The following is a 14789-nucleotide window of genomic DNA, read 5'->3' as shown; positions in this document are numbered from 1 at the left end:
CCATGAGGCATAACAAATTAATTAAATTTGGCCCATCCTAATCCACCGTTAAAAGCATATATAAGCTACCCAGAGACAGAGAGAAAGAAGAGAGAGCGGGATGGAGGGGTAGAGAGATGGATGACACAGAGCAAGACACCCCAAAGGTTAACAAAAGAACACCAAGTTTCAAGTTTTATTAGTCGTATGTACGGGATACACATGGTATACATCGTCCAATGAAATGCTTTCTTGCAGGTTCCTTCTCGACAACGCAACAACAATAACAAACAGTAGCAAACAATAATACGAACATAAAGTAAATGTCAGTAGAATAGAATAAAGATTTGAGCATAAGTATAATACAGAAAGGCACAATTTATAGTCCAATATCTACACGTGCATTGGAGAAGGGGGGGGGGGGGGGAGTGTATAAATTGAGCAGAATAATAGCAGCAGTTGTGATGCGTGCTAAGGTGCGGAGAATTAGAGAAGTGTTCAGCAGTCTGATGGCTTGTAGATAGAAACTCTCTGAGCCTGTTGGTATCGGCTCATGCTTCGGTAGCGTCTGCCTGACGGTAAGGGAGAGAACAGCTCCTGGCTGGGGTGTGTGGGGTCCTTGATGATGACCAGGTTTTCTGTTTGCATACTACTCATCTGAGTGCAAAACCTCAATGTTCAGTGAACACTAAACACTTAAAGCTGTTGTATGGGTGTGATTTGCAACCCGCGTGGCTCGTATGAGAGGAAATCGATGCCTTTAACGCCGATTGTAGCTGCTATCTCAATTTCAAATATGAATCAGAGACAGCACTCACTTGTCTATGATTGATTTGCGTTCCTGCTGGGCTCTGAAATTGCCTCGTTGGACTGCACCTCTCTACATAATCGTCATCACTAACACCGCCACAAAGTCATAATTGTGGCTAAAACCCCCCCATTTCTACAATTTCTAACCCTAACCCTAACCTTAACCACACTCCTAACCTTATGCCTAACCCTGACCTTAAATGAAGACCAAAAAGTGATGTTAGCATTTTTATTGTCTGGCCCTGAATGTCAAATACCAGCCTATCAGAGAAGACCGTGGTAACAACACAACCACCTTTAAACCCAGTTGGCCTGCTCACCTGAAATCTGCTTCCGCTCTCTGTTCCTCTCTGCCGCCCGCCGCGCTGTAACTGGTGCCTGACATCTGAGTGTACTGTATGATTTGATCTGTTTATTAATTCACGCGCTCTTCCTGGATATTAAAAACCTTCTGATGCGGACATGGAGAGAGGGGGGGGGGGGGGGGTGAGCAGCATGGAGGAGAGATGGAGACAAAGGGAGTATTAGAGAGGGGGAGAGAGGAAGAGAGGAAAAACAGGGAGAGAGAGACAGGAAAGGGAGGGTGGAGAGACAGAGAGAAAGAGAGAGGGGGAGAGAAATACAGAAAGAGGGATGAAGAGAGAGATACATTGATGAATAAACATGTACAGCTCCAGAGTTCTGTTCACCCAGAGATGAGGGTCAGTGTGTGTTCCACTGTAGTAGGTAGGTGGACTGTATCACCTGTATAGACAGGGGACTATGCCACGACATGTCAGGTAGTTACAAGAAGTCAAGCAGTTATGCTTGTTGACATACATACTGTGCACACTGCTCCGCAGCAGAACATCTCTACATCACACACACACACACACGCAAGAATACAGACACAATGACATAAACATGACTGGCGCACAGTACACACACAGTACACACACCACAAATGTATGCACACATGCACTAATAACGATTGTTTAAATTAGAAAATGGTAAAAAATGTAATATTGTGACTCATTTATATTTCAAAAACCCCAGTAGGAAGGATGAAGCAGTCATTATCAGATCAAATTATATTCCGTTGTTGTACTGTAGAAATCATTATTAGATGAATGGACAGATCATTAAACACATACACATAACAGCAGCTCAAACAGTCTTTATACACCAAAGGAAAAAAATCCCCCCTTCCCAAAAGTCATTGCAGTTCTTTAAATCGATACATGTCTGAGCACATGCTGCACTGGAATCCAATTTCAAATCCTTACAACTTTATTTAAACAAACAGGTGGAAAACAAAGTAGGGAAGAATCTAATTGTAATACCCCTCACTCCGGGAACCCTCCATACATTGATATATGATATAATATGTAATATAATATGATATATGATATAACATGTATCAATGATATGGATAGAGTAAGAAAGGTGTCTGTGTGTGTATGACTCCATAAAGGAATGAGAGTATGATTCCACATGACACAGGGACATTAGTCCCAGCATTACCACAGAGCATTACCATAATTATGTCATCGCAAAAATAGTCAAAAGTAAATCATCCTCATCTTCCAATTGCAGTCCACTCCGTTCGGGTACGTGGTCAACTGAACGGTCGCCTCTCCTGTCATCGTTCAGCCTCTCTTGTCATAGTCCCATGCTGTGACATGGTTGGTCACATGGCAGGAGCGTGTCGCGCGTGATGAGCAGAACTGCACATTTGGGCCACCGTCTGCGACATAATTGGGCATCTACTCCGTCACGTGACTTTGATAGAATCTGACCATTTCTGACTGATTTTTTCGACACGCTCATCTAGTTGATTCATCTGATTTCTTAGATGAAACAGGTGCACATCCCCGACAACATCTAGCATGGGTTGATCGGAAATCTTTGTTTACCGTCTGCTGGTTTGTTTTCTCAATCTAGTAACCTCAGTAACCTTGTTTCCCAGGTCTAAACCAGTCACCAACCAACCAGCCGTTCAGAGACAACAATCATGAAAACCAGCAGACACTGAAGCCCTCCAGGTCTCAAGTCAACCAGCCCTTTATTAAAGGGAAATGTCACTAGAGTCAACCAGCCCTATATTAAAGGGAAATGTCACTAGAGTCAACCAGCCCTATATTAAAGGGAAATGTCACTAGAGTCAACCAGCGCTATATTAAAGGGAAATGTCACTAGAGTCAACCGGCCCTATATTAAAGGGAAATGTCACTAGAGTCAACCAGCCCTATATTAAAGGGAAATGTCACTAGAGTCAACCAGCCCTATATTAAAGGGAAATGTCACTAGAGTCAACCAGCACTTTATTAAAGGGAAATGTCACTAGAGTCAACCAGCACTATATTAAAGGGAAATGCCAGCCCTTTATTAAAGGGAAATGTCACTAGTCAACCAGCCCTATATTAAAGGGAAATGTCACTAGAGTCAACCAGCCCTATATTAAAGGGAAATGTCACTAGAGTCAACCAGCCCTATATTAAAGGGAAATGTCACTAGAGTCAACCGGCCCTATATTAAAGGGAAATGTCACTAGAGTCAACCAGCCCTATATTAAAGGGAAATGTCACTAGAGTCAACCAGCCCTATATTAAAGGGAAATGTCACTAGAGTCAACCAGCCCTATATTAAAGGGAAATGTCACTAGAGTCAACCGGCCCTATATTAAAGGGAAATGTCACTAGAGTCAACCAGCCCTATATTAAAGGGAAATGTCACTAGAGTCAACCAGCACTTTATTAAAGGGAAATGTCACTAGAGTCAACCAGCACTATATTAAAGGGAAATGCCAGCCCTTTATTAAAGGGAAATGTCACTAGTCAACCAGCCCTATATTAAAGGGAAATGTCACTAGAGTCAACCAGCCCTATATTAAAGGGAAATGTCGCTAGAGTCAACCAGCCCTATATTAAAGGGAAATGTCACTAGAGTCAACCAGCCCTATATTAAAGGGAAATGTCACTAGAGTCAACCAGCACTATATTAAAGGGAAATGTCACTAGAGTCAACCAGCACTTTATTAAAGGGAAATGTCATTAGAGTCAACCAGCCCTATATTAAAGGGAAATGTCACTAGAGTCAACCAGCCCTATATTAAAGGGAAATGTCACTAGAGTCAACCAGCACTTTATTAAAGGGAAATGTCATTAGAGTCAACCAGCCCTATATTAAAGGGAAATGTCACTAGAGTCAACCAGCCCTATATTAAAGGGAAATGTCACTAGAGTCAACCAGCACTTTATTAAAGGGAAATGTCATTAGAGTCAACCAGCCCTTTATTAAAGGGAAATGCCACTAGAGTCAACCAGCGCTATATTAAAGGGAAATGTCACTAGAGTCAACCGGCCCTATATTAAAGGGAAATGTCACTAGAGTCAACCAGCCCTATATTAAAGGGAAATGTCACTAGAGTCAACCAGCACTTTATTAAAGGGAAATGTCATTAGAGTCAACCAGCCCTATATTAAAGGGAAATGTCACTAGAGTCAACCAGCCCTTTATTAAAGGGAAATGTCACTAGAGTCAACCAGCCCTATATTAAAGGGAAATGTCACTAGAGTCAACCAGCCCTATATTAAAGGGAAATGTCACTAGAGTCAACCAGCACTATATTAAAGGGAAATGCCAGCCCTTTATTAAAGGGAAATGTCACTAGTCAACCAGCCCTATATTAAAGGGAAATGTCACTAGAGTCAACCAGCCCTATATTAAAGGTAAATGTCACTAGAGTCAACCAGCCCTATATTAAAGGGAAATGTCACTAGAGTCAACCAGCACTATATTAAAGGGAAATGCCACTAGAGTCAACCAGCGCTATATTAAAGGGAAATGTCACTAGAGTCAACCGGCCCAATATTAAAGGGAAATGTCACTAGAGTCAACCAGCCCTATATTAAAGGTAAATGTCACTAGAGTCAACCAGCCCTATATTAAAGGGAAATGTCACTAGAGTCAACCAGCACTATATTAAAGGGAAATGCCACTAGAGTCAACCAGCCCTATATTAAAGGGAAATGTCACTAGAGTCAACCGGTCGTAGGGAATAGGCAGGGAATAGGCAAAAAGCATCGATAGTGAGGCAGGCAAAAACTATCGTGCACGGGAGGAGTAAATCACGGGAAAAACAGAGCTCCGAAAGACATGTGTCACAAAACACACAATACCTCACAGTGATGGGGTGCAAAGAACTGAACTAAATAGTGTGTGATAATGACATACAGGTGTGTGAACAGGTGATTAGCATTCAGGTGATTGGGATCTGGAGAGTGAGTTGCGTTCAGGGGATCTAGGGGTTTGAGAGTGTGAGCTGGAAAGTGGGCTGGAAAGTGGGCTGCGTTCAGGGGAGCTACCTGTTTGAGGGTGTGAGTTGGAAGCAGACGTTACAAGTAAAGCCTACTCATAATTGGTCAAAATCACACAAATAACATACATGATGTGATTGGAAAGACTTGTCTTCCTCTATCTTTTTTTACGACAAAACTTAAACGCTCCATTTTCACATATGTTGATGTTGGGGTGGTGCGAGATGAGATGATGAATATGAAGATGAACAATTTTGCAGTTTCCCTTTAACCCTTTAAGCTCTGTTTATCCAGGTGACCACACCAGTTCGTGAATAATACCAGGCTGTTATTGCATGTCTCCTCCCAGGCAGCATATACTGATCCAAAGTCAGCCAGTAATGAGTGCAACCTGAGTCCGGCTCCATATTGGGCTCGAGACATACAGATCTAGGCTCAGTACGGGATGAAACCTGAGGCAGGGTCCCTACCAGGCTCCTGACATAGTAATGAGAGTCCTGATCATGCCTGTAACCCTTTTGTGACCCCAACAGACTTGACCTCTAACCCTTGACCATCCCCATGTGACTACTGAGTTCCTAGGAGCTATAATCCTGACTAGACCCTAGAGACAAATCAAATTTTATATGGCCTCCTATTAGAATGAGTCTATGGCCTTGTAATGATTGTTCTCCTCCTCGTCTGAGGAGGAGCAGGGATCGGACCAAAACGCAGCTTTTGTGGAATACATGATGAATTTATTTAAACAAGACGAACACGAAGCACACTTGATAAATTACAAAATAACAAAAACGACGTAGACCGACCTGGACATGAGAACTTACATAACACGAAGAACGCACGAACAGGAACAGACTAAACAAACGAAACAGTCCCGTGTGGTACATACACAGACACGGAAGACAATCACCCACAAACAAACGGTGTGAACAGCCTACCTTAATATGGTTCTCAATCAGAGGAAACGTCAACCACCTGCCCCTGATTGAGAACCATATAAGGCTAATTAACAATGAACCTAAACAAGAAACAAATAACATAGACTGCCCACCCAGCTCACGTCCTGACCAACTAAACAACGCTAAACAAAGGAAAATAAGGTCAGGAACGTGACAGGCCTTGAGTAACATCATGCATAGCCAACCTATACCATGTGTGCAACACCTTCGGCAAGCAACAAATGGTTGTCCATTGAAGCTGCAAATCCTCATGGGGCTAGGCATCTCATTCAGTCAACTGCACATATCAGAGGGTCCACATTGAGCCCTTGATTAATGGAAAAAGGTGTCTCATTTAGTGAGTATGCTGACTTGCCTCTCTCCCTCTGTCATTGCCCATCTTTCACTCTTCCTCTCTCCTCTGTCAGTCTATTAGTGTCTCTCCCTCTCTCCTTCACTCATTCTCTCCTCAGCATCTCCAGTAGTGACAGCTGCTTCAGTAATGGATGCCGTTTGACAGTGAATAAGCCAATTAGAATGGCAGTGATTTAATTGGCCCTGGACGCTTTCACTAAATCCACAAACGAGTCAATTAGTGGGACCGTGAGGGGCCACGGGGCCAGAAGCAGGACAAGAGGGTTAAGCTGTGACACTGGTTCGAGTTATTCAAGTGTTACACATTCTATAACAACTGTGGTTATTATTTGACCTTGCTGGTCATCTATGAACATTTGATTAATGATTCATTAAAGTTGTTCACCTCCCAATCACTGATACACACAAACAAAGGCAAAGACAGACAGACACACACACACACACACACACACACACACACACACACACACACACACACACACACACACACACACACACACACACACACACACACACACACACACACACACACACACACACACACACACACTGCCTCTCTTCCCGGGGATAGCCAAACCACGGAAGTCTGCATGGACACGCAGTGTACACAGTACAATATGAACCCCTGGGCAACTCCACCACAGGAGCCAGACCTTATACAGCGTGATACTGCAGGTCAGAGACAGGCAGGGGATTTGAGAGAGCTAGCAACAGTAAGAGGCTGAGGTATACTTAAGCAATAAGGCCTGAGCGGGTGTGGTATATGGACAATATACCACGGGAAAGGGCTGTTCTTACACACGACGCAACACAGAGTGCCTGGACACAACCCTTAGCCGTGGTATATTGGCCATGTACCACAAACCCCCGAGGTGCCTTATTGCTATTATAAACTGGTTAACAGCGTAATAAGAACAGTACAAATAAATGTTTTGTCATGGCCCGTGGTATACAGTCTGATATACCATGGCTCGAACCACCAAGTTTATAATGGTGAATTTGGTGCAGCCAGTGATATTGCTAAAGTATATGGGTGCATTGAGCAACGTGGAGTACTGCAGTGTGCTCATAAAAGACACAGCAGTGAGAGAAAACTCATACTGCTCTCTGCTATGACTTCTTATCTCTCTCTCTCTGTGTCTCTCTGTCTCTCTCTTTCTTTCTCTCTGTCTCTCTCTCTCTGTCTTGCCACCTTTATCTCACTCCCTCTCTCTGCCCTTTTTCCAAATGTCCCTATGACCTTTTCCTTCTCTTTTTCTATATCTCTTTCCCTCCCTCCTTCTCTCTCTTTTGCCTGTTTCACTGAGCACACCTCCCTCCCCTCCCCTGCTCCCTGCAGTTCCCAGCCACAGATCCATCCATGTCTCTGGTCCCCTGGCAAGGTAATGAGACATTAAAGAACGATAGCCTACGTCCGCTTAAGAGCTATGTCCTTGCTCAATCTACCAAAACACTCCTCGCACGCATGTACGAGCACACACACGCACACACACACACACAGACACACACATTTGAGAGAATTGTAGGGATTTTTACAGACATGAGTACTGGACATGTATTTATTTGAGATAATACGGTCCAGGGCATTTTATCATACACTCGATTCATCCAATGGCTTTGTGTAAGGCACTGGACCGATGCAATAGAATAGAAACAGATGACTGTGTGTTCGTACTCTCAAACAAAGGCTGATGCAGCTGTGTAGTCACCACCTGTCAAGCCGTGGGCACAGTAAACACAGACTGGCCTCAGGTACTGCCATCGCCCGCACCCGCGCACAGACACACACACTGGCACTGCAGCCAGAAACACACCACACACAGTGACCAGCTGATTGACACATCGGCAAAACAAAGAGGTGAGGCTTCTATTATGAGCCAACAGAATGGTTTCTGGTTATGGATGAGAGCTTGGCTGTGTATCAGTGAGGTTACTGTGTCTGTGTGTGAGAGAAGGTTGCTTTTCTTCCCTGAATTTCTTTGTCTTAGGCCTATCTCATTAACAGAAAGGCCAAGACACACAAACACTCACAGAAAGAACGTGCCACTCCTACTGCGTCAGTCATTAGCTCAGTGGTGAGTGTGAACCAGTAATTGCATTTTGTTATTGATATCATCCAATCTGACAGTGGGGACATGCTACTACACAAATTACACACAATGAGGTGTGGCAATCTATTCCTCTACCTCTTTCTCTTAGCCACTATTTTCTCTCCATCTCTCCCCTTCTACACATGCAATTACAGAATAAAGTAATCAGAGCACAACAGGCCTTCCAATCAAATTCAATGGGAGACACATATAGTCACACTGTCAGGCAATAGGCTCAATAATGAACAAAACAAACCAATCAAATAGAGAAATACCAGCTCTTGACCTATGAGCAATTGAGCCTTGTGAAATCCATCATGTTAACTATGACGCTGCCACTCCACGTTTGTGTTCATGAGCCGAATGGACTTCAACGGCGCTGTGATCAAAGCGTCAGACGTGGGTTTTAGCGCTCCATTTGATTACCACTTTAGAGGCTGATTCACACCCGTGAACTGTTGGCAGGGAAAGTAACGGCAATGCTAGAGCACGCAATGCTGAAGAGAGCCGCAGCGCTTCGTTTCAGCACCATTGAGAGCGCACTGTACTGCACTGCCATGCTTGACGCTCCGCTTCAGCACCACAGAGAGCCCAGTGCAACTGCTATGCTTGCGGCTCTGTTTCCCCACAGCGCCCCACTCTCTTTTCAACACCATGGAGAGCGCACAATAGGCTACTACTGCACAGCGCAGGTGGGAGAAACCGGCAAAGGCATCAATGAACAGTAGCCCCAGGACTCATTTTAATGAATGGGTGTACACATCAACAGCAATAGATGCCTCTTGCACAGATTAGACTGCAGCTCTGCAGCTGTTGCCACTTTTCAAACTGAGTATGGCTAGAGAGATGGGCTGTGTGAGAGAAATCTATTGCTGTATATTCTGATTTAAATCTTGTCATTGATCTCTCTCTGCTCCTCCCATGTTTTCTATGTATAGCTCTCTTCATTTGACTGTGTTGAAGAGGTGTGAATCTTAATGATGAGAACTGCTGCAGTGGTTATGATATGATGACATCATATGCCTACAGCTTGGCCTGTGAATAAGGTAAATGCCTCTGAGGTCTTTGAATGTGAATGTTATTGTGAATGCCCTAAACCGTTCACGTGAAGGTGTTTCATGTAAATGGAGGATTTAGGCAGGCCTCTGAGCCATTTACCCAACCTTCCATTCACACTGCAGCCGCATAGAGAGAACACACTCAAAGGAGAGAGCAACAGCAAACCAATGCTGCTGATTTAGGGTTGACACGACAACATACCTCCTGAGCATGTGATCACACATCTGCACTGTATGGTAAGCTGGATCAGCACCTACCCCAGAGTTGTCATGGTGACGATGGTGTACCAGAAGGCTGCTGGGATACTGGTGAACTTGCTGGCTGAGGAGCCCTTCTCGGCGTAGAACATGACAGTGGCGAAGATGATGATGGCCATGGTGAGGGAGAAGAGCAGGAAGCCCAGCTCCGAGGCGCAGCTCTTCAGCGTGTAGCCCAGGATGCGCAGCCCCGCAGAGTGGCGGGAGAATTTGAAAATCCTGAAAACGCGGAAGACCCTCAGGGTGACGAAGGCCCCGCTGACGTCCTCGTTGTCCGTCATGACCAGGCCGATGTAGTAGGGCATTATGGCCACCACATCGATGACGCTCATCACGCTCTTGATGAAGTTCCAGCGGCTGGGCGCCGCCATTAGACGCAGCAGGTACTCCACGGTGAATATCATGACACAGGCCGTATCCAGACAGAAAAATGCCAAGGCGTACCGCTCCCCGCACGACACCTGTTTGACCCGATTTGGCAAAGTCCCGCACGGGACCGTCTCTACCACGTTGGCCATCACGGAAACGGCAATGAAGAAGCCGGTGACATAATAAAACACCAGGGCCATGGTGCTCGTGTGGGGGTTCTCGAAGGCCCGCCACATGGTTTCTCGGAATGTCATATCGGGCGGGACCATATCGTTCTGGTTCTCGCTGTCCTCGTCATCCTGGATCCTTTCCTGGTTCTCCCGCCGCCGGTCCTTGTACTCTTCATAGCAACAGTCCCCTATGATCTCCGGTATGATCCCAAAGAAGGCCAGCTCCTCGTCGTAGGCCGAGATGCACTCCTGGCGCGGGTAGTGCAGCTTCCCGGTACGGTAGAAGTTCAGAATGTATCTGAAAATATCCGGGTCACGGTCGAAAAAGTATTCGTTTGTCTCCTCGTGGAAGAAAAATTCCCGCTCTGTGCTGCCCAGTAAAGTGTCCGGGTACCGCTCCAATGTATTCCGCCACGTCTGGAACTTCTGTCCGCTGACATTGAGCAAGATGAGCCCGTCCTGCTTTCGCCGGTTGTCCGGTGGGGGCGTCGGCATGGGCGCACTGGCTACCGGCATCCATCCTATAGCAGCCGCCCGGGCGAAGGGTAACCACGCCGCCACTCCCGCTGCCATGGTGACCCACTGTGTGAGACCCGGTCCCGGTGAAGAGCTCTCGACGCTCTGGTGGGTGATCACAAAACCACAGCGCGGCGAGAAGACATCTGGAGAGGCAGGAAAACAACCCAAGCATTAGCCTACTCATAGGCTACACTGTAACATATCATGCATGGCTGACATGAATATATCGTCCACATGCTGTTCATTCGGTTTCCTTCTGAAACTCAATAAATAATAACATCTAAATGCATTGCATAGACATGTCCCATGTATAGCCCTACTGTCGTCGATAGTGAATGTAAAGCGTGAGAACGAGTAGTCACTGAACCAATATTTAGCAGTAGAACATACATGATTCAACGGCAATAGTCTGGAAATTGAAAGCGCATACAACAAACGAGTAATGTAGCCTTCTCACCTCTGCGTAAAAGTGACTGGTTTGAAAAATAAAGCTTTCCGTTCTCTTTCTAATATAAAACAATCCTCTCTGCACACAAAAGTATCCAGAAAATTCTCCCCTTGGCAAAAGGGTGGAAACGATCCAGCAACAAGTTCAAAACGGGAGTAATTCCGTGCTTCAAACACGGGAAAAGACTTGGCTCCAGTCATACAAGGACATTATCGAGCGCTTTCTCTAGCCAAACAACACCCGGAAGCTCAGCTCGCGCCTCCCGCTTCTTTATCACTCCTAGAGCTCGAGCTTTTCAAGAAAAGCGCAACTGTGATCCTCTTCGGAGACCAATGACTGTATGGGCCGAGTCCACACCGATAACTGTGCTCTGTGTTCGCAGCTGAAGCGCGAAAGGACATAAAATCACACACACACACACACACACACACTAACACACACGCGCTCACCACAGACACACACAAATGCACAAGTGTGCTACCAGCATAACACAAGCTGCCGCTCCAGCTCAAAATGTCACCAGCGGAGGCAACCGTTGAATAATTATATAATAACCACTAGAGAGAGAAGGGGGGGGGGGGGGGGGGGGGTCAATAACCGAATTTGCGGAATCGTTGAAGGAGAGCAACAATTATGGAAGTTGTTGGCTCGGCTGACTCTCCTCTCCGCCACTCTCACTGCTGTGCAGCTGCGCCGAAAACCCAAGTTCCTCTCCCCAGTTCGTTGGGGGCGTGTGAAGTGCTCCGGGCATTATTTCACTTCTGTGTAATCAAATGAAGCGCTCCTCCTTGATGCCTTGCGGATACCCCGTTATGCACGCCCGTGTCAGCATTAACCAAATATCTTTCTGAAACGGACTCTGTACCACACCGTCCTGACAGAGTAGTATCGCATCAAAGCACTAGCCTGCAATACGTTGTGCATAAAAGGAGATTTGACTGAAAGTGTATTTGCAGGTGGTTGCTAATACACAGGCCGTCATTCCAACCTCCTTGTCTCTGGGCACTGTCACTGATGCTCAACCGGAGCACCGCTAGATGGAGACAGTTTTCAGGTGAGAGGGGAGCCCCAAGGAGCGGAGGGGGGAGTGGAGCGCACCGCAGTCGAGGTATATGTTCTCCCCCTCAGCACTCAGCAGATGTCCACGGAGACTTTATAGACGTCATTAACATGATGTATGTATGTCATTGTCTAGCGCAGTGAGCATTGACCCCCACCCGACAGCACTCATCCCTGGAGAAGACACTCAACCCCCCCGAGGAGAAGCTGTAGGGTGGCAGGTAGCCAAGCGATGTGCCCTTGAGCAAGGCACTTAACCATACTTTGCTCCAGGGGTGCAGTACTACTATGGTTGACCCTGTAAAACAACACATGATGTATGTGACAATAAAAACATCTATTTAGTCCGCTGGGGCACTAGAAGCCCAGGCAGGCCACTCCATAGTAATCTTTAATTACTATATGTGTTGAAGTAATTGACACAAATTAGTTATGGTGAAGCCTTACAGTGTTTCAACCCTGGGATGCATATTATTCTTCGAGATCGACATGTATATTCCGCATCACAGAGACCACGGGCGGCCCCCTCGTTCAAAGGGAAACATGGATATCATTGGGCCAAAGGAGGGCACGCAGCGGGTGATATCGCGTGCCATGCATCACAAGTTCTGAATCATGCTGGCACTTGTATAATAAAATGGGCACACAGGCTTGGCCTAAATCCCGATAGTGAAATAACTGGATTCATTGCCAACCCTGATGCAGCGCACGCACACTAAAATGACTTGGTGATACTGACATGGCATTGTTCATTCATTTCCCAATTTCTGTCGTGCTGGGGATTTGGGTCTGTTGGTAATAGGGTCTTTGATTTCCAAATGCAGTGGCGTGTATTCATGGATGACAAGGGAAGCCAGGCTTCCCCCCAAAAATTGACAAAAATAAAAATAAAAATAAAAAATAAACAAAAATGTGTCTTTCGTCTCTGTGTTTCATAATGTTCCTTCAATTTGCAAGAGGCTGAACGTATCTCACAGGAGAAAGCATACGAGGGAGCGAAACAGCGCCACTCTGTCTCTCTACGCGTAGGCCATATTTCTGATGCCGTCTGGTACGTTCGGGTATGACATTGTTGCCGCCTGTAGCATGGAATGCATGGAAAGCCAGCGAGCGTTTGCCCTCCCTTGATAAAAAAAAGTATAACAAATTTGCCAATCAGCGTTGAGCTAAACTGAGCGAGCTCAACTGTGGGGCGGCAGGGTAGCCTAGTGGTTAGAGCGTTGGGCTAGTAACCGAAAGGTTGCAAGTTCAAATCCCCGAGCTGACAAGGTACAAATCTGTCGTTCTGCCCCTGAACAAGGCAGTTGTTCCTAGGCCGTCATTGAAATTAAGAGTTTGTTCTTAACTGACTTGCCTAGTTAAATAAAAAAAGGTTAAATGTAAGTCGCTCTGGATAAGAGTGTCTGCTAAATGTAAAATGTAATGTAAATGAATGGTCCTGGCGCACCAAATCATTGACAGAAACAACTTGAATTGTTGCAACTCGTGGTGTTGCTGTTCTCTGGTAGCTAGGTAGCTACAATTGTCCCTTTCCTAAATTAGCCATGAGTGGAGATAGGGATTTAGACTTGTGGTTTTACTTCATTCTCTGTACTGACCAATGATTATAATGGCGATTCTGATCCAACCATTAATTCATACATTATTGTGCCCCCTGGCCTGAGAGGATGGAAGTTCAATATGTAGCTAAAGTTACCCATGAATGTAAGTTAGGCTAGGGAACAAGCATTTTAGCCAGGTAGCCTAGGACAACAAATAATAAAAGCTGCACTGTATGACAGAGAGATTGACGTTTAGTCAATATGAAAGAGAGGAGGATGACATTGTCGTTTCTCTACAAGTAGGGTGAGTCAACATGTTTTCTACTTGATGAACGTTCAAAGGGAAAAAACACTCACGCACAGAAATCAGAACCATGGACAGCCACATCATATTTAGCTTACATTGGTTGGACTAAATCGTTTTTGGTATCTTGTAGTTGTCACTGTATTAGACTAAGAAGAAGAAGTGATTTGATGACGTTGCAATGTTGAAGTTGAAATGGTGCTGGAATAGTGGAGGCAGCTACCTTTTTCTTTGCATCTTGCGATAATTCTCTGTGGTTATAGACCTATAGTTGTTTAGTTGTCCGAAAATGTCATAAACATTAACTTGCTTGACCATGCTGCTTGTTATGTAACTGTCTGTTACAGAGGTTGTAATCCGGTTTTGCGATAAAACAAAGGTGTGGTTGAATGTATTTGCCTTGCGGCATATGAATGAACAGGTTATTTAGTAAACAACGCAATTATCCCAACACATAGGTTCTAACATTTTTTTGGGGGGGGCGGGGGGTTTGGCTACCCCAGTGATTTTACCCACGCACCGCTACTGCCCAAATGCTCCCCACACCATGCTGAACCGAGGCTCTCTCGTGCT

At 45.4% G+C, this 14789-nt stretch overlaps 1 protein-coding gene across 1 annotated transcript in view; it reads right to left on the bottom strand.

Annotated features, from left to right (window-relative positions):
• LOC120031822 (potassium voltage-gated channel subfamily D member 2-like) overlaps positions 1-10918 on the bottom strand; it is a 174343-nt gene extending 163425 nt beyond the window's left edge. The window contains exon 1 of the mRNA XM_038977642.1: positions 9807-10918. Coding sequence (XP_038833570.1) covers positions 9807-10918 — 1112 coding nt within the window. The remainder of the gene's footprint in view (positions 1-9806) is intronic.
• Between the last annotated feature and the right edge of the window lie 3871 nt (positions 10919-14789).

This window comes from Salvelinus namaycush, chromosome 38 (assembly GCF_016432855.1).
Source record: "Salvelinus namaycush isolate Seneca chromosome 38, SaNama_1.0, whole genome shotgun sequence".
Classification (NCBI taxonomy): domain Eukaryota; kingdom Metazoa; phylum Chordata; class Actinopteri; order Salmoniformes; family Salmonidae; genus Salvelinus; species Salvelinus namaycush.
Note: the sequence above shows the minus strand (reverse complement) of the source record. Positions and strands in the feature narration are given on the sequence as shown.